We start from the raw sequence: 20,346 nt of genomic DNA on the forward strand, positions 1-20,346 counted from the left end.
TTCTCATTTGTTCTGTCACCCAGTGCAGGCAACTGAGGTACACAAGTACGTAAGAATGAATTACCCTTCCTGCAACTTAATTCTTTACCTGAATAGGTCTCTAGTTTTCATTTTAGGGCAACAAAGAATGAGAATTATTCAGTGACCCACACATTGCATGTTTCTGGGTGGAACTGGGAAGAGGAGCAGAGGGTGTGGGAAGCTGCCCTGCCTCCTCTGTTGAATCTCCAAATGGCATGTTTGCATGGGAGAGCGAATCAGAGCTTTTGGCTCTGCCACCATCCCTCAGAACTGCTGCCTGTGCGCCTCCCAAACTTCAAACTACCTCCATTTCACCATGCAAGAGCAACTTCAGAGGCAATTTTGGGAGTCTGCAGAAAAAGTAGAAAAGGAAGAGGCACAGTTTTGAGTTCTCTGTGTCACAAAACACCTGTGAGCAAATCACACACTGTATGATTTTCAAGACCAGTGTGACCAAAAAAATTCCTGACCATATTACTGGGGGTGTCATAGAGGCAATTAAGCAGTCATCCAGAGATACAAATTATCAGAGAATCCTGCTGTCAGCAGCAATCAAAGGCATCAAATACATCTGCAACAAACAGGAGCAGCAGAAGCAGAAAGATCAGTGACATCAATTGATTCCAAACAACCTACAGGAAAAGCAAATGCCATGGACAGGCAGAAAGATCTCTTCCTACACTTAGCAGATACATAAACCTTAAAAATCCCAGGTGGTGTTCACACTGAGAAAAACAAATGCACAGAGCTGGCAGGGCTGAGGACAGCAATAATCAGAGGAGAGGATTTCCTCCGAAGGCAAGTTTTTCTGCAATTTCCTGCTTCAGGACTACTGAGTCCTAAGCACTCCTTCAGCTTAATCTCCATAAAATAAACATAGCCTGCTGAACACTGATTTTTGAAAAAAAAAAAAAAGGTCTTGATAAAAATTAAAATTTATAGTAATTGCATGTACTTGCATATAGCGTAAGTGGAAAAGTCACAAGCAAAAAGCAAATGAGTTCCTATGTGACCTGGCCTAGGAAATCCAGAAGAAATAATGCCTCCCGTCCCTCTATAAATCCGTGGTCAGCGGTGTTGCTGGACACATCAATAAAGCATTATACCATCCTAACCAGAGGATCAGTTCTACCCCAGCCTACCATCTGAAAGCTTTTCTGGGGGGGCAATAGCCCTTTCCCCCTACCCTTATACACACACACACACACTCCCAATTATAACACAATTAAATACTTCTTTGTAGACGTTCCAACTTCACAGATGAAGTTGCTGCAGCTTAGAGTCGAGTCTGCCGGTGCAGGAGAGTTGGACAGAAAGTCTTCCCACACCTACAGCTTCAGCCTTCTTAGAGGTATGAGTAATAAAACACAATCTGAGAAACAGCCATTCAGGATAAATTCTCTTTCAGAAAAGATGAAAAATTCATTCTCTCCCCAGAGCCAAGCTGAAGCAGTCAGGAGCAGTCATGTCTTTTTGCTATCAACTCAATTAAGCACGCAGTAACGATTGCTGGGTAAAATGTAGCATGTATTTGCATGCATGTAAAATGCAGACTCAAGGAGTCTTAAAATCTCCTTATAAATACAGCAAAAATAGACCAATAAAATATTTTGTAATGACTATTTATGTTTGTATAACAACTCATTATTTCAATTCTCCGCATCAGGGATTTCTTGTTTCTTTACTCTACTCCTTAAATAAATCTAAATAAATTATACATTTAAAAACAGGCTATGCATCTATAACAACAGAAACAAATTTCATTTAACATCCAGCTGTCAAAGCCAGCCCTTCTGTCACTCTTTATTCAAGTCTGTTCTACATAATTCATGTCATCTCAATTATTTCCTTCTCTTTCTGGGTAGGATAGCACTTAAGGACGAGCCACTTACAGCACAGTCATTTCCTCTGGAGATGATACAACTGCATGCCACTATCACTCACCAAAAAAAAAACAAGTACACTGATATTTTAAGGTCTCCAGGTGCGGAATTATGTATATGCGGATGTTATCATGATGGACCTCACCTGATCCACATACTACAGCAATGAAAATAGCAGTATATGTGCATAATACTGCGTTTAACACAGACATACCGTGCTATTAATAATCTCCTTTTTTGCTCCTTAAACTCCTGTAGAAACAGATGCTGACAGAGTTCATGGAAAGCAGAAGAAAACAAAAGAAGAGAGCATTAGCTCAAACCAGACTGGTATTTTTTTTCTTTTTTTTTTTTTTTCTCCATTAAATCCCAAAATTAAAAATTATTAAGTCTCAGCCAAGGTCCTTCCTTTCCTCCACCACTCTGTGCCAATAGTCAATTAACAGGATTTACAAAGAGACCTTTAATCACAAGCACACTAAATATGTCTAAAGCAGTACAGGCATCACTCTAGAAGTATCCTATCCCATTTGCACAGGATAAATAATTAAATTGTTTTAAGCAGTTTAATCTGTTAATGCCTGAGAGGGCTTAATTTTGGCTACTAAATTTCAAGAAGCTACTTTTGTCAATTCAATATAGTTAATAGCCATAAATCAACTTCCTCACTCTACATGACTAATGAATTTACTACATGGCAGAGTAAGCCAATTCCTCGAATTAGGGTTTCACTATAAAACGCTCCTCATTCTCCCTATATCCCAGCACATTCCTCCTCTTCTTTCCCTGCCCTTGCTGTGGCCTCCTAAAAGCTACAGCAGGAGACTTGCAAAAGTGATAGCCTGGATCATTTGCTTGCAAAGATGACCACCGTGATTCAGGAAATGTTCTCAGTTGAACTGAGCTACTAAATCTCAATAGTGCTTTGTAATGCCCCAGACCCTCCAGAATCAGGTTCTTCGTGCTCCAAAACACTGTTAGGAACATCACTGATCACACCCAGGCTCCAAACAAATCTGGGGTTGCTTCCTGCACATGTAGTCCTGTACTTTTCACCCTGCTCTGCTGCTCATATTGCCTTGCACACCATCTCAGGTTACTCAGAGCCTCAGCAAGGCATGATCACTTACTCAAAGCTGAGCTGAAATGGCAGCAAAAGTCTCCACACTCAGGGTTGTTGCCATGTCAGAGCACAGCTCAAGGCCAGGAATACAAACATGGATTGATCTGCTAGCGCTGGCAGAGCCACATGCACAGACCGGCAAAAGTCAGGGGACTCAGCTCATTAGGAGCTGGGAAGATTGAAGGGGCTGGACACAGTCACAGAACAAAAGCACTGTAAAATATTAACTTCCATACCAGCTGACTGTGCAACATCAAAGAAATCCCGGCTGTATGACGCTCCCCAGCAAATTACAGACTGCCTCTTCAGTTCCAAAAGAGGACAAGCAAAGTGCTGGTTACCTACCCACCTGCTTCCCCACGTAATGCTGGCACTAGAAGACCCTGCAAAGAGGAACTCCCCTCCCTGGGGAGCTATCCCTGTGGGAGGCACTTGCTGGTGCAGCCCCACAAAGGCTGTTTGGAGCCAGCAGATCCTGAGCACCTCCAAATCAGGGCACTAAAAACTTCACTCTACAGGACCTACAGCTCCACACAGCCCAAGAGGATTCCCTGTAACCACATTTTAAAAAAAAGGACACAAGGATTACTTAGAAATAAGCAACAATAGCACAGTTTTCACAGAGAAAAGAGTGATCACCTAGGAGCAAAAGGATGCTGAGAAGAGCCTAGGAAGAAAGAAAAAGTCCAGCAGAAAGTAAAGAAGAAAATGTAAAGTATTAAAGCAAGAGTTGCAGCTATCTTCGATGCCTGATAACGAGAAGACGATGATAATAAGATGGTGATCAAATAACAAGCTTGGGTAAAAAGGAAAGGTTTAAGCAGCTAGAAGTCAAAAGCTCAATTCTTGAGCATGTTATTAAGCCAGCTCCTTTGGACCTCATTTGCCTACCATGGTCTTACACACAGTGGGCAAAAGTGGGATATACAGTCACAGCCTGAGTTCATTGATTAGCAGTCATAAAAGTTTGGAGGTGCCAAGCTGAAAGTCATGACACCTGTGTGGGCTATTAAGACCACAATCTTTCAGGATTATATGTGGTATAGAAGTGTGGGCTTAACACATATCCAGGGCAGAGCAACTTTCTAGCTTTCTTTGCAGCTTTGAGGAAACCCAAACGACCAACATCTACATCATAGTACAATTTAAATTTGCTAGTCTTCTGCAATACCTTTGGGGTCTTGAGGATGTTGCTACTGGTATCAGCTCTGAAGGGACTGCGTGTTGCTTCTGCTTCCTTCTTGATATTAAATCAGTTCTGTTCTTTGTGCAAGAGCTGTGCTGTTTTCTCTTCAAAAAAGGCTGTCATTTGCTATTTTTCTGTGCACATGTTGCTGTACTTTCTCATATGTGCATCACCCTCTACATATATGCAGTCACTCTAGATGTATATACAAACATGCCAAGTGTTGCACATTAAAGAAATTCATATACTTAAAACATCATACTGTATCCTGTCTATTTTGCCAATAGCCATCTGGAAGAGGGAAGGAAGCATAGAGAAATACTTCATGTAACCAAACTACATTTTGTACACTTCTCCAGAAAGAAAATGTTCCAGCAACTTTTTCCTTTTGCAAGTTACCCATTACTGCAATAGGTTTACCCAGATAAAGACAACCAAGCTATGCCAACACCAGCAGGCCACCACCTTTATTTTCAGCGTATTTTTAAATGCCACAGAAAACAGGACAGGCGCATTTTCATCACCCTTACAAAAAAGACAAACACCTGCAAATCTCAGTGTCTACATTTTTTTTATTATTCTCCTGTGTGGTCAACATATTTTTGTATGATTTTGTTCTGGTTAAGCCCTCCTGTGGACCACCAACAGCTGATGATGGCTCCTCTCGCAGCACAGGGATTTCAAAACTACCCAGTGTTTGCTTCAGAGCCTCATGCTCACAGCAAAGCCCTTCAGCCATTCCTGTAGCCAATGCTAAACTCAACTTTAAATTAGCACCACAGGCACTGCAGCTTTGTTTCTCTTCATGCCGAGCAACACTGGACTGTGACCAATCTGTCCTATAGATTTCCTCCTTCCTGTAAGGCTCCTAATAAAATCTGTGATATTCAAAAAGTGATATGCTCTTGATTTCACATTCCTCTTTCACAGCTGCATTATTCCTGCTGAAACAGTGGAATGAAATTATGCATGGAAACTCTGTTGAGAGTTCTCCTCTTCATGGAGGAAGAAAAAAATGCTTAGCATGCTTAGAATCCAAATCAGAACCGGAAGGGCCCCAATTCCATATACATGTCATCAATATGGTGCACATTTGGAAATCACACAGTATTTGCCAAACTTGAGGGTGTCCCTCGGGGAGGAAGGGGATTATTAATATGTAACCTTGGGTTAAAAGAGGTTTCACAATCAGGATTTCCTGTACCAACACTGAGGAAATTAAATTCATGGAGGAGAGACTCCACTGCTGAAATGCAAAGAAACACTGGAACAAACTTAACAAACATGCTTAAAATACATGAATTAATTATTTTATGCAGAAGAGCCCCAAAACACAGATTTGGCAGGTATACTCTTCAAACTCACTTATTTATTCATTCATTTTAGTGGCCCTGCTGTACTTTGTGAATTATTCTCCATAATTCAAGCAGACATGTCACAGAGTTCCCACATATTTTACTATGTATTCTGGAATCTCAAAAATAATAAAAAAATTGAACTATGCATCCATTTCTCTGGGTGCATATTTGTGTACACCTCCAAGGATGACAACTCAAAAAGGGACTATTGGGTTTTAATCTCTTAATTATGCTTTTTTCCCCCTCCCCTCTTAGTGCATTAATTTGACAGTAAAGGTTTCTGCTCTCAGCAAAGGCTGAGACAACAAAGCCTCTCGGAGCCCTGATTCTTGGCACCACCTCACTCCTACTTTATGCTTGAGGCTACTTCCCCCCTCTGACTGATTCTTAATTTGAATAAGCTTTCACTGAAGACTGTATCAGAACTGCAGCAAGTTAATCTTATTGAACCATATGAGTTTAAAAACTCATAGCTTGATGTCAGCCAGGCTGTTTCCAAATTGGTATACTTAAGATCCAAATTAGATCATGAGGAAAATATTAAAAGGCACTAGAGCCATTTAAAAGTGAACTTCCATTTTGAAAAGAAATTTCTGGACATTGAGACCTCAAGACTCGTGCCAGTTCAGTGGGAGTCAGGCTCCTGGCTGCAGTGGGTGCTTTTAAGTGTTTTTAGACCTTTTCAATTTAAGCTATGGAGAACGGAATATAGGAATTTATTTCATCTATTGTCAGTACTAGCACAAATACATGGGTCATTCTGAAGGATACTTTACGTATAGAAGATTCCTACTCCAAACCAAAGTTTCCTGATAAAAAAATCTTTGGAGCACACTGTGTCAGCTGGCATTGAATCTGTTAGCTGATGCAACAAAGTGCCTTTTAAGCACTATACAACAAAACCTCCATCTTCTTTCTCTCCTTTTATTTTACAGAGTACTTTTGATTTTTAAATAATTGTCAAGTGTTTACAACTTCAGTTTCCCTTCAGCCACCTCTGAGCACAGAAGACATTTCCCCCCCCCCACAATCAACAGACACGAGGGAAGTAGTGATTACAATGCTTGGCTCACCAACCTATGTGGTTTGCAGCAAAATTGGTGCTGGGTGAGCCACCCCCTAGGTCCCCTTGACTTCCAGTGATTTGGTGAGGTGAACCACTGAGTGCTTTTACCACCTGGATGCCATCCAGGCCCCACAAATGAGGAGAGACCTCTTTCTCTCTGTGGAGATTTCCTGGAAGGCTTCTACCTTCATGCTGACTTCAGACAGCTCTTGTCACAGGCACCAAAGTGTTCTCTGGACTGCAGCCCACCACAACAGGCATTACTCTGCATTGTTTGGTGCCTGCCTTTAACTCTTTCCATCTACCTACAAGTGCAGCTAATCAAACAAAATTGATTTTCCAGAGCTCCAGCTAATCCACTGCATTGAAGGTGACCTATATTCTTTGTGTGCATGTATCATTAAGGCATTTGGGGGATTTTCAAAGTGTCATGGATGTTAAGATGCCTGTCTTCACCTGTCAGCAACCTTGCCAATAATTAAAAAGGGTGTGGAGGTGCACTTCTGACACTGGCAGACTTGGGTTTTTTAAAGATGTCTTCTTTGCTCCCTGAAATATCAATGACAATGACTCCTCTGCATCTGTATGTGAAATTTTCCATGACCCATAGGAAAATCACTTGAGACACCAACTTGAGCACACGTCCAGTCCACCAGCCTCTGTCACAAGGTTACAGCGCTCCACTATGTGTGACTAAGACCCTGGACACCTGTAACAAGTACTGTACTTTCCCCAGAACTACCCTTGCTCCCCCCAGCCTAATGGATATTGATATTTTACACCATACATTTGCTAGTATCAAGGACCAGACTCTCCTTTCCATCGGTACTAGCTGGCACCACTGTAATCATTTAAGTGGAACAATCTGTTCCAAGCAACCAAGAGAACTAATCATTTATCAGGAGCAGAGCAGGCCTTTTGGGGAGGGATGCAATTGTATTTGTGGGGGTGTAATACCCTTGAGTCAAAAGGGACATTCTGTGTGATTCAAAGCCACTTGGGAAAAGGAAGAGCGGAAGGAGGCTTTACAGAGAGAAATGACCTCAAACTCTCAAATTTATCACATTTTTTTTCTCCCTCTTCTGTCCTTTCGGGTTTGCTTAAAAATGAAGGGTATTCAGGGAGAACAACAAGAGCCTTCACACACTTGTAACAAAAATCCATACCAACTCCCATAAGAAGAAATATTTGAAAGATCATCACGTTCTTCTTTGGAGAAGAGAAAGGTTAGAAGCCATATAATAAATGAATACAAGCTAAGGAACAGAAATGGCAAAGGTAGCTTGGATGCCTCTGTCTCCACAATGAGGAAGGATGGCAATGAAATTAAGACCTAACATTAATTGTTGCCTGCTGGACTTAGAGCTCATAGAAGTCACCATGACCAGGGACTTAATGAGATTCAGAAAGGATTTGACCATTTAAACAGACAGCAGAAATATACAATTATGGCTGAAAATCTAGAAAGGATATTAAAAATCCTGGGCTTTGGGGTGAAAGGCCATCTCTAATTATAAGGGATAAAAACAAAAAAAGGCATGGGAGTGGGAGAGATAGCCCCTGTCCACTACGGGATGCCACATCCTGCCCTGAGGGAGGCAGGACTGGGCACAGGGGCAAACCACACTGCGTGGGGAAACTCTATTCCCATTCTGGCATCTTTCCTTCTGGCCGGTTCAAAATCCTGCCTTCTTCTCCTGCATTAGTTTTATAGTTCTCTATTGTTGTCTTGCCCATAACTCAGTCTTGCATTTCTCACAGTGTCTCTGTGATAAAGTTTTTCCCTTCCCTGTCACCAGCCCTGCTCTGGGTAAAAGCATGTAATATACTGCCTGCTACCAACTGCAGCTCTCGGTAACAGACTGAATGCTGAGGCCATAATTCAGTCTGGAGACTCCACTACTGCCCATAAACCACTCCCTGTCTCCCAGTTTACGATGTCAGCAGGACTCAAGCTGAATTAAGGCTTCTACTCAATATAACTGACACCAATGTATTATCTTATACATAATACATAGAAGATGGCTCTAATCAAATTCCATATCCTGCCCTTTCTTTACATCACAAATGTGGCCTGGCATTTCTTATGCACTCCACTTACTGATACATAAAATCCTTCTCCTGAATTACAATGGACAGCAAAACCTGTTCTTGGGTCACCGCTTCCAGTAACTGTCATTCCCTTCCCTCTTTTTCCCAAAGAGGTTGAAATAAACTTCAGTTTATCCCTCTAACAAAATGCACACTTAAATTTAGGACCACATTGAACTGATCATCCAGGAACGTTGCCTGCATCAGTCCATATTTCCTGTGCTGGCAAGCAAATGTTTTGTATCTAATGGGTATCTTTTGCCTGTTTGTATTTGGTATCAGCAGTCATCACACAAAATGCAGAGGCACGCTGTGGATGCCAAATTGCAAGTGTACAAAGGTGAGGAAGGTCTGCAGGGAGCGCTTCCAGCCCTGCAGAGAGGCACAGAAATCCCAGGCACACACACGCAGAGGGTGTGGTATAAGCCAGCGCTGGTTTTACACATCTTGGAATGGAAAATGGAGTTCAAGCTCCAAAGATCCCACAAATGATGTAGTCAAAAATGTGCTGAATGAAAACTTTGAAATGTCCTAGAGAATAGACAATCCCCTGTGTATAAACCCAATTTCGACCTCAGGCACAGACTAACTGAGCTCTTTTGTACATAAAGAAAGAAGCAAAAGAAAGTGATACAGATGCATTACTTCAAAGCCATCTTACCTCACAGCCCTTCAGACATTATTCCTAACCAGAAAACCAACCAGCAAAGTGTGCACACAGCCTTCTAATCAAAAGAATTTTTTGCCTTTTTTGTTTGTTTTTCTTAAGATAGTTTTTTTTAATCTTCAGATAGTTTAAGTCCACTTGGCCTCAACAAACCTTATAGACTATCTTGTAATGATTTGCATACATTTAAGCTTCATGACAAGAAGACCAAGCATTTGAAGGCCAATTCCTGTGACAGCTTCAAATGACTGCCACACTCAGGTGAATGGAAGATGCAGGAAGACTGAGAAAAACCATCTTTGATTTTTATCACCTCAGCTATTTAGGTAATGAACAGGAGGTGCCATGGGAAGCATGCAGATGCCTGGCTTTAAACTTTGCTTTTTGGGCATTTTGGAGAATGCCCGCATGGTACAAAATCTGCTTCAGCAAAAGCAGAGAACACCACCTAAGAGCCTTAAGCTGCATCTTCCCTGAGCACTCTTCTTGTGGTTCCAGAACTCTGCTGCCAGCAACACATCCATCCTTGCCTAACCCTTCCTCCCACCTTAACAACTGAGCTGCTGCTCTCAACAAGCCTCCAACACTCGGAAGAAAAGCAGATGACAGGAATATGTTTCATACAGGTCTTCTCCCACTGTCAAAAGCTACATGTGAAAGGCTGCCAAGGGCTGGCCAGTTCCTTGCCTCTGACAGGCTGGAGGAGGCCAATTCCACACTAGTAAAGTAATGGATGCAGTAATAAACCTGGATGTTTCCTGCATGGTTTTCAGCCCATCATGTGTTCAGAGATTCTGAGGCCACTTCAAGATATTATTTACCCAAGAGATTACCCTGTGTCTTCTCTTTGCCAGTTAAGGCTGGGGTTAGGGGGAGCTGGAAAGAAACAAAATACCTGGAAAAACTGAAACTTAGAGAACAGCAAAGATTAATTCCCCCAGCATGCCCACATCAAGAAAAACTTTCCCTCTGGCCACAGGGGCTGCTGGTTGCACGTTGCTTTCTTAGCTCAAGTCTGGATTTTCCCAAATGGCAATATGCTGGAGTCACATGCTACCAGCAACCAAAACCCAACAGCCACAGCACAATACAGCCATCCATTTTTTTATTTATTTTAAGTGTGGTGTTTTATAGCTGGCCACAGCTACCAATTGGTACCCAGGGAGGCCTAAAGCACTTTTTTTGATCTACAGAGCCTTCCACGGTTTGGAACCTAATTACCTTCAGAAGCTACTGCCTCCTCCTCATCTGTTACCATGGCAGCTGCAATCAACTGAGATGTTTGAGCTGGCAAACCCTGATTTCCTATGGTACCTGGGCAATTCCAAGGGGCTGTCACTTTAAGAATTTACTCCAACATCATTTTCAGGAAAGGAAGAGGTAGGATAAATTAAGACCGTGTGGGATGGGAAGTAGCAACCTATTTTAGAGTGACTCAACAGCACAAAACTCCACTAGGACTTACTGTTTGGTTTTTTTTGATTTTTTCCCTGTCTTAGTAATATAGCATATGTGCCCTTGTCCCAGGGTCAAGGTTCAGGTGAGATTAACAGAATTCCCTTCATTTTAAAATAGATGAAAAAATAGATGGTTTGACCAAGTGGTGAGGCTTGTTTTCTAACCTTTAAAATCAGAATCCAGGGAACATTGAGTTTCAGTATTCCCCCTTGATTTCTATTGGTTACAAAAACTGTTTAACTGAAACATTAGTATTTTTCCATATTGATGCTTTTCACGTGGAGATCTCAAAGCGCCAGACTTAGGCTTCCCAGAAAGCCTAGCTTTCCATTGCAGCATCTCAGTCCTTCAGAAATGTACTTCTCATGCCATCTGTGTGGTAACAAATTTAGAAAAATGAGTAGTATCTTGGCAGTCTTAGCAAAATGTGCTCAGGATGCAGAGGAGGGTGGTGGGGGGTTCCTACCAAATAGGGCATTCAGTATCTGAGTCAGAGGTGATGACAGCATCTAAGCAGGGGGCTGTTTTCTAAGAAATATGCCATTAATTTAGTGGAGCCTGACACAACCGTGCTGCAGTTCAGCTGAAGCCATTCCCTTCAGTCCTGCTGATGGCCTTGTCAGTACAGGGCCTCCAGGTCTGCAGCTCTACTTGTCCTCTGCACCTTCACACATGCACTGCAACCAGCTACTTAATATAAAAGACTCTACAAGAACATCCCAAAACTAGTCCGTTCAAATCCAGTGGCCATTTCATGAATGACCAATGTCAACCATCCTATCTGTAAAACACAGGTAATCCTGCCTCTTTATTTCCCAATGCAAGTGCAGATCACTGACATTTGAGAAGTGTCTTGAAAATTGCAGGAGATGATAACATCAATAACAGCACGCCATGAGATGCAATATTATTACAATAATAATGGCACTCATTTCAGACTCCTGCATTTTTCAGGTCATCAACCAAAAACATTAGCAAAACAGCCCTTCAGGAGATGAAAAATCTTTGCAGTGTAATGCAAGCGGCTTCATTCAATTTATTTATTCTCCCCTATGCTGTGCAAAGTGCCTGCTACCCTCCCTCCAACTACCAAGAGAATTGTGAGTGCCCCTTCTCACATAAAAAGATTAGGCCCTCTGATGAAATGAAAGGGAAATCTGAGAGCAACTGACCACAGTCTTACATTCCTGCAGTCTTGTACTTTTTTTTTTTTTTTTCTTCCCTTTTAAGTCTTGACCTGCAATCTTCATCAATGATGTCAACACTGAAACCACAGGGACATGCCATGCAGATCAGACTCAAGCCTAAAGGAAATTAGCTCAGTTAAGCTACTGCAGGCCCAGCAGGACATCTAGTACCTCCCAGCTGTGCCTCCCTTCAGGGGAGAAGAGAGCAGATAGCTGAGCAGCTTTCAGCAGCCCTCATCCCCAAGCCAGAAGTGGTAAGAGCAGCATACAAGAGCTCTGCATGGTCCTGCTGTTGCAAAAGGCAAGCACTGCCTCCTTTGCAAACTGAGCTCTCTGCATTGTTGAGAGAGATGAGACTTCCCCAGCAAGAGCCTACCACATCTTCTAGGGCAGAAAGAATTTTGCTTTGATCTTGAGAACAACTGCTGAGACCTGTGAACATTTCTCCCGTCTCTTCTGCTCCACCTGCTGATTTTGTCATTTTGCCTCATTATTCTATCCCTCCTTTCCTTCCTCCAGATTAAGAGGAACAGATGATGGTTGGGGTAGGCAAGGATCTGAAAAGCGAAAGGAAAACCTCACTCTTGCCTTTAGGGGGAAAAAAAAAAAAGTGCTCTGTATATCTGTACCTACATATGAGGTACTTCCTACTGCTCCTACTTGGACTTCCCTCTTCTCCCCACCCTTTTTAACATTTGAGGTTAAAGTCTATGGAAAAGAATGTTCCAAACTTCAAAGTTAAATGCAAAGATGACACTGACAGCATAAAGTTCTGTGAACACACATGCACAAAACCTGATCCCCTCTTCTTCCTTCCCCTGCTTTCAAACCAGGATGCTTCCTTGGTGTGAAGCATCAACAGGAAACTCAAGAGAGCACACCAAAAACTTTTTTTTTTCCTTTTTTCTTTAGGGTGTTTTTAACATACTAAACTGTATTAACATTTCAAAAACAAAGGCAACTCTTACGGGAATAGGAGGCTGCTTTTCCCTACTGTTTGCAGGGAACCTTGGCTGTTGGAATGGATGATATGTTAATTTTGTGCCACAGTCACTCAAGGGAGGACATGGCAAAGTCTCCCGTGGTACAGTGCACACAATTTACAATGGGCATGGTTAGAATTTAATTATTTGTTACAGGCCTTGCAAAGATGCTTCTCCAAAGCAAATACACAACGAAATACATTATTTTCTAATCACATCAGAAAAACTTTGGTTCATAAAGCACACTTTCTGAGCTGTTACGGACAACAGCTGCTCGGATGTTAGAAGGAGGAGCTGGCAAAATAATAATAAAAAAAAAGAAACCAACACCACACACCAAAAACCCTAAAATAGGCCTCAGAGATTTAATGTCCTATAAAATAGCTCCCTACAAGCCGTTTAAATGTCTTTTACTTAAGAAATACTCCCAAGATTGTAGAGAGTTTCAGGGCAATACTTGCAGCAAGAACTCCTTGTGTTCCCTCTGCTTAGGGGGCTCCACAAACACACCGTAAGATTTATGCCTTTCCCTTTCAAAATAACCTCACGTAGTCGTCTGCAAAAATTAATTTATATAAGCTTACAGAAGAAAGGAACATGTTAGCTCAGGCTGTTGGGGTTTTGGGGTTTTTTTTCAGGTTTCTCTTGGTGGGGGTGGGCTGGGGGAGCAATCACTAATACCTGCCATAAATCTGCTCACTCACAGCCTCAGCTCACTCACTACCACCACCTCTGTCTCACACGCACTTTCCTTCCCATCCTTCCCTCTCTCCCTCCCCACAGCCACACCGGAATGCATGGCTGATTAAAATCTGCCAGTGGTGAGACAACTCACCATACAGCCTACAAGGGGACTGTGTATTTATGAATGCAATAATTAATCAATGCATAATGAGCACACACTGCACATACCACTTTTCTTTCCATACACAGACAGCTTCAATTACCATGCAGGTTTCACTGTCACGACAATGTTCAGTTCCCAGTAGCTGCTCCCCCACCCTGAAGCATTAGCAAAGACAAGCGTGCTGTGTTAAGAGTCTGCATTAATCTGCAAACCCACCCAAATACTGCTAAATTGATTAATTCTGCAGGTAGAGATTTTCAGAAGAAAATGCCGTAGTTAGTGCCACAACTACGAGGCTGTCACAATTTTCCTTTTAAACGACTTTTTTCAGAGGCTCAGCTGCAAAGTGTACTCGGAGCTGTGAGCTGACAGACTGGTTTGCATCTTAAGAACATATTTCATTTTAATGGCTTTATTTTTAAATTGTTTCAACTCTTTGAATTAATGGAGACTTAAAAAAAGAAATGAGACTGACAAAAATGCCAAGTAGAATATTTTCCCCCTTTTTACCTGTCTTTTAACATCAGGCTATATTTACTTTCAAGAAACTCCATAGTACCCAGTAACAGAACTGCACACCTTTTGCCCCCTTCAGTACCACTTTCTGCCCAAATGCAAGAACAGGGATACTCTGCCCCAGAGATGAGCTTCCCTAACTCTCTGCTAAGCCATTTAAGCCTGCACTGATGATACCTGGGGCTGAGTAATCACCACAAGTTTTCATTGCAGTGCCACGGGCACAGAAGACAATTATGTGCCCTCCCTGACCCAAGGGGCAGTGTTTATTGCAGGCTTGCTACATGTAGGGACTGACCAGAAGGTTGCAGAGCTCTGCATTTGGCTTGGGAGCTGCTGCCTGGAGGACGCTAATACATATAAATATAAAAATATGAATACTTTGTTCTCTGTAACAGCCACAAAGGGGATGACATGGCTTTATTCTGCCAATATGCGCAGGATTAAGGGTTTCTGCTCGAAGCCACTAACAACCCGAACAGAAGAATTACAGTAATTCCACTAAAACCACACTGAATCCAAGGAACTGGCTGATGGCTCGTTGTTACCCTTCCCACATCTCTTGAAAATGTAGCTGGCCCAACCCTATAAAGATGACTTCAACCAGCTATGCAAGGAGGTCCAACTTAAAGAATGGTCTTAGAGGAGCCACATGCAGCAGTGGAGACATTTCTCACGAGAGTTCTCAACATATTGAGACCTAAATACTCAACAGTTTCTAAAGGGAAGTCAAAAACAGCAGTTAGCATGTGAAACACAGCTGAAACTCACGTTGCTCACACCAGCCCATTTTAGTGCAAAGCCATTTCACAGCAAACACAACAGCAAGATGCTCCATTAAAACCCTGCACTGCTTTAAGCCATGAGGTCACTGTTAGGACCCAAACACTGTTGTCATGACATCAATTAGCAACACTTTGCCTATGCCAATGCTGTTATTAATACCTTGAAATACTAATCTCTATTACTAATTAACAGTCAAATGCACTAAATAATTATTCATGTATTAGGAATGTATTACTGAATTCAATTACACGTCGAGAGCTGTGACTTATGAATCCTTCCCACAACACCACTTGTGCCAGAAAATATCCTTAAAAATTCAGCAACATTTAAAAGGCTTTTCATAACCAAGAACACACCTCTAGGTTGGAATAAACTGTTAGGCCCTGGCTCTGCAAGCCAGACAGGAGTCTGTCTACACGTCTGACTGTATCTCAGTTACCATTTCCAAATGCAGCAGCCGCACTTAACAGCTACAGTTACTCTAAAGAAATTTAGCAATTCATCAGTGAGAATACCAATGCTTGACTGGAAATTCAGATCTTCCCTAAAACTGAGCCTGGCAACACAAGGAAGGATGCAGACGCCACTTTGTGTTTTGAAAACTGTAAATGTTATTCTGAACACAAAATATTGATTGTTTCAAGGAGATTACTGGCCTTCTGTTTGAACACAGCACAAAAACTAGTGAATATGCATTTTGAGAAATGCTTTCTACGTTCATTAAGAGCCTTGATATTTAGGTATTTCAGAGGGAAAATTGGGACACAGTGAAAATCAAGATGACTGATGTACTCACACGAAATGTTATTTATATTGCATAATGCTAAACCAACTTGGTTAAACGCACAGTTTAGCAATGATAGCTGTAATTCTGTGCACATACATCTAGACTAAGTATCCGCATTTTCTCATGCAAACACGCACACAAACTGGTGTGTACACTCCGGATTAAAAAAAACCAACAGTCAGCAAACAAAGAATATTAAACACCATACCTTTGAGTCATAATCTTATAGGCATCTGGCAGATAACAGCGGATATTCTCCATCTGAGCAGGATCAGAGTCACAGATTTTATCGTCAGTCCTGCCGTAGTTGGCACTTTCGATCATGATAACATCTGTTCCCGGGCAGCGCAGCTCGATGGGGTAACTCTCGCAGGACAGCTCCCTTCGGACCACAGCCATGGGCACTGGGGCACGGCTGAAAGCTGCAAGGATTAACACAGAAACACAGTCAACACTGACTTTTCACACCGAGGCTACAATTTAAAGTGGAATCACGTTCAGCAGCAGGTTTTATCCGTATGCTGTGCCGAGATAGTTTCGGTACCATTCAGATAAGATCTGCAGAAACAGGGTCCGGTCGCTGGCTTGCTGGCTGCCCAGAGAAATCACTTCTCCACTCAGTGACTTTGATTTTCTCATTTTAAAAATAAGCTGTAGATCCCTTTTATATAGGGTTTTAGAAATCCCTTATTGAAACAGGTAAATAGCAACTATGGCATTGTTATTATTTCTACTTACCAGGTAAAAAACTAGTTGGCTTTGATATATAAAATTACAGTCTTGCACTGTACTTGAACAAGCAGAGAAAATTTTATGACAACAAGCAATCCAAGCACCGGGATCCCACCTGCTCAGCAACATTGCACCTGTCCTACAGCAGATGTAGTAACATCTGTATTGCTCCTGGTCCTTTTCTTAGCCCTTAGAAAAAGCGATCCTAATGGCTTTTGCTGTAGCCTGCAGCATGCCAGGGGATGGCTGCAGGTTCTGGCAACCATCCCAAAGTTTGGGCCCTGCAGTGATACTTTCCATGGAAAGACCAATTTATGGGACACCAGATGATTTAAGTTCAGTCTTAGCTTCGCGTTGGATTTGCCTAGATGGTCAAATAGCTGGCAAATACTTGTGAAATTAAAGAGCTCTCAGAAATCTTACCTGTTTTAAAAGAAATCCAGGCTACAGTTTGCAAAAGAAAAAAAAGAAACACACTTTGAGATGCCTTGAAAACAAAGCCCTAAAGTATTAGTAAACAATATCACTTGACAACAAGCAATTGTATTTCCCATCTTTACAGCCTCTTTGATCCAAAGATCTTAAACAGCTTGACGAACGTGAATATATTAATCCCCAAATATCCACACGAAGTAGCTACACATTGTCTTTCTCAACTCAGACACAGAAGGGTTTTGCAGCTTCCAGAAGATCTCATGTGAAATCCATGGTGATGCTAGGAACCAAATACTTGTTTCCCAGCCTAGCACACCAGTCGCAAGCTGAAAGAAAAGCCAACTCCTTTCCTCCTTTACTCCAGAAGAATGAAAAGTCACCCACACCAAAAAGATTTCCAGACATAGGGATGATGTGCCCTCCCAGCTACATTTGTACACCTCCAATCACAAAATTCAACATACAACCCAAGTCTGTCTCTATGTGACAGTGACAGAGTTTTAAGCCTTCATTTGATCCATGGCCCATCTGATACTAGGCATCTTTCAACAACTCCCCTTCCTCCTGACCCCATTATAAAAACACCAAAATACTCCCCCCAAACCAAAAATTCCATCCAATGCTCTGCTGGTTTGTTCCATAAAACTTCCCCATGGTACATGCACACCAAGTCTGCTTATGGAAAGTAAGAGTATATTGATGCTTCTCAGAATACCATTTTGGCCATATCAAGGCTGCCCTGTCTGTCTGTCAGGCAGCAATCCAACACATTGACTTCCATGAATCCTTCTATTACGGTCAGTTGTCTCATTTATGTATCACTGGACAGGTTCTCAGATTCCCATTTCTGTAAATCTGCAGGGATTACTTGGGTATCAGACCCTCCCTGATGTGCCAGAGTTGTGGACTAATTGCCAAACTCCCAAGACAGGCACGTGCTTATTCTTGAATAATAGCTTGCACAATTAGCACAGCTTTAGGGTTTGGAACACTTGAGATATCCTCCTTCCTGATTAGAGAAAGGGTTTTGCCCTGGGCTCATATTGCACCATACATTTCTGTAATGTGATAAATGCTCACTGCCACCAACTTCTGTTACAAGAGGAGGAAAATGAGGAGGACAAGCATGAACCTCTAAGGTGCATCACCTCATTCTTACTTGATACCACTAGTCAACAAGGTGAGTGGAGGAAGGATGGGACAATGTTAGAGACAACATTTGACAGAAGAGGTAAGCCAGGCAGAAAGGCAGAGTCAGCAAAGCCCAGCAATTTTAGCCTGCCCTACAAACAGCTTCAAGAGGTATTAAGTTTGCTTACAGGGATCTGTCCACGGAAGCCTGCAGCAGGCTTCTGTCAAACACTGGACTCTATGGCAGAAGGCCAGTGCTGACCAAAAAACTTCTCGTGCCAGGATTCCAATTTTGGAAAAGAGCTGTGGTGAGCTCTCCTCTCAAGCCTGTTCTGTGCTAAACCTGAGCAGATTGGTGACATGGGAGGCAGAAGGTTTCTAGCAGCTTTTGGCAGAATGCTGAGGCCAAGGGCCCTCCCTCCTCCTGCCATGTGCTTAGATGACTCCTGTTAACTGCCAAAAAAATGACAAAATGAGGTTTACAGGCAATATTAGCTGCTTGGAGCTATGGTTTGGCCCAGTCCTTAGGCAATTTGGATCTTTTTCTCTGGGAGGTTAATGCAGGCCTATACAAAAGGCAAAGAGAGTTGCTAGTACTACTTTACTTTTTACATTCCCACTACAGAATACCAAACTTCTGAGCCACAAACTTCAGAAAGTATATTTTTTTGCTCTGAATTCCTATGTTATGGGTTTCTTTCCAGTAACTATTCTATATCAAATAAAGACATTAAACACATGAGGGCTGAGGAAAGCCCTGCTTAAAATCCAAAAAATTAAATGCCTGAGAATTCACTGGTACAAGCCCGATACATTTGTCAAACAGCAATACTGTACAAATGCCCCTAATCTTAACTCTTGTATTATGCTGGAAATAAGACATTAAGAATTACTAACAACAAGTTACAAAACCATTAAAGATATTTCTCCACCTGAAAGAAGAACACATTTCTAGTATCCTGGGTGAGTCTCCTCCTGTATGTGACACTTTACAGCATTGGTCTACTAAAAATGCACGCATATCAGTGCCAAGGACGCCCCCAAAACACCCCAAACCCAAGCTGAACATCCCTTCCCCAAAATAACAGCTCATGTTCTACTCTCCAGTAAAGAATCTCTGGACAGATGCAAACATTTCTAGACTAGGCTTTTAAACTTCCTGGAATTCACCTTTTTGCCTTTCACATAATCACTTGACTGCTTGCTGTAAGGACAGCTTCCACTTACAGACACCTCCCTGTGGTATCATGGAGTCAACATTTACATTTATTTTCTGGATAAAAAGCATAAAAAATTTAACACCCTGGAAAAACCAGAAGCAGCTGAATACTGTAATACAGCATGATCGCCGATTGTGCTTTCTCCTAAAGCAATAGGCACATGTTTTCCGTCCTGCCATTGTCCACCAAATCACTTGCTCTGCATGGTTTGTTTTTTTCCTACTCCAGTATCTGCAATAAATACTCTGAAGGGAGATTAGAGCCTGGCTGTTTATCTCCTCGTAAACACATTTTTTGTTGTTGTGTCCCTATATGATAATCTTCCTTAATCATTTTTACTGGTTTTCCTGTAAGGAGCAAAGATGTTTTGCTTTTTCCTGTGAAACAAGATACATCAAAGCCCATCTGTGAAATACACAGCACGATTGTATTAATTCATTAATACACTTCTCTCTTCTTTGAGCAGCTCCCTATCTTTGCAGTCTCTCATTGAGCTCCTTATTTAATCTCCTAAATAAGTGACCTAATTGTTGGCTTGAAGTCAAGAGGAGCTGATGTCTGCTCACTACTTTGAAAAGCAGGTGTCTTTTTCCAGGATCCTATGTGCAGACAACCATCTAAATACAGAACGTAAGAAGAGTGGTTTTCAAATTCTTCAACGTTTAAATGTCTGCCAACTTGAGTTTTTTAAGTGCAGCCATTTGGTGGAAAATAATCCTCTTGAGCTTCTGCGGGGCAAAGTGAGAGCAGAGGGTGAAAAGGCAACAGATAATGATGGGATTTTATCTGGGCGATTTAGAACTCCTTTGTCTCTGCTAATTTCAGGAGCTGGAAAATTAAGTAAGTCATCAAAATCTTGTGCTTTTTCT

The 20,346-nt window shown here is 41.9% G+C and overlaps 1 protein-coding gene across 1 annotated transcript in view; it reads right to left on the bottom strand.

Moving 5' to 3' along the window:
• Positions 1–20,346, bottom strand: part of ADGRL3 (adhesion G protein-coupled receptor L3) — a 480,164-nt gene that overhangs the window by 235,849 nt on the left and 223,969 nt on the right. Inside the window, exon 4 of the mRNA XM_066317961.1 lies at positions 16,168–16,381. Within this exon, the coding sequence (XP_066174058.1) occupies positions 16,168–16,381 (214 nt within the window). The remainder of the gene's footprint in view (positions 1–16,167; positions 16,382–20,346) is intronic.

This window comes from Sylvia atricapilla, chromosome 4 (genome assembly GCF_009819655.1).
Source record: "Sylvia atricapilla isolate bSylAtr1 chromosome 4, bSylAtr1.pri, whole genome shotgun sequence".
NCBI classification, from domain to species: domain Eukaryota; kingdom Metazoa; phylum Chordata; class Aves; order Passeriformes; family Sylviidae; genus Sylvia; species Sylvia atricapilla.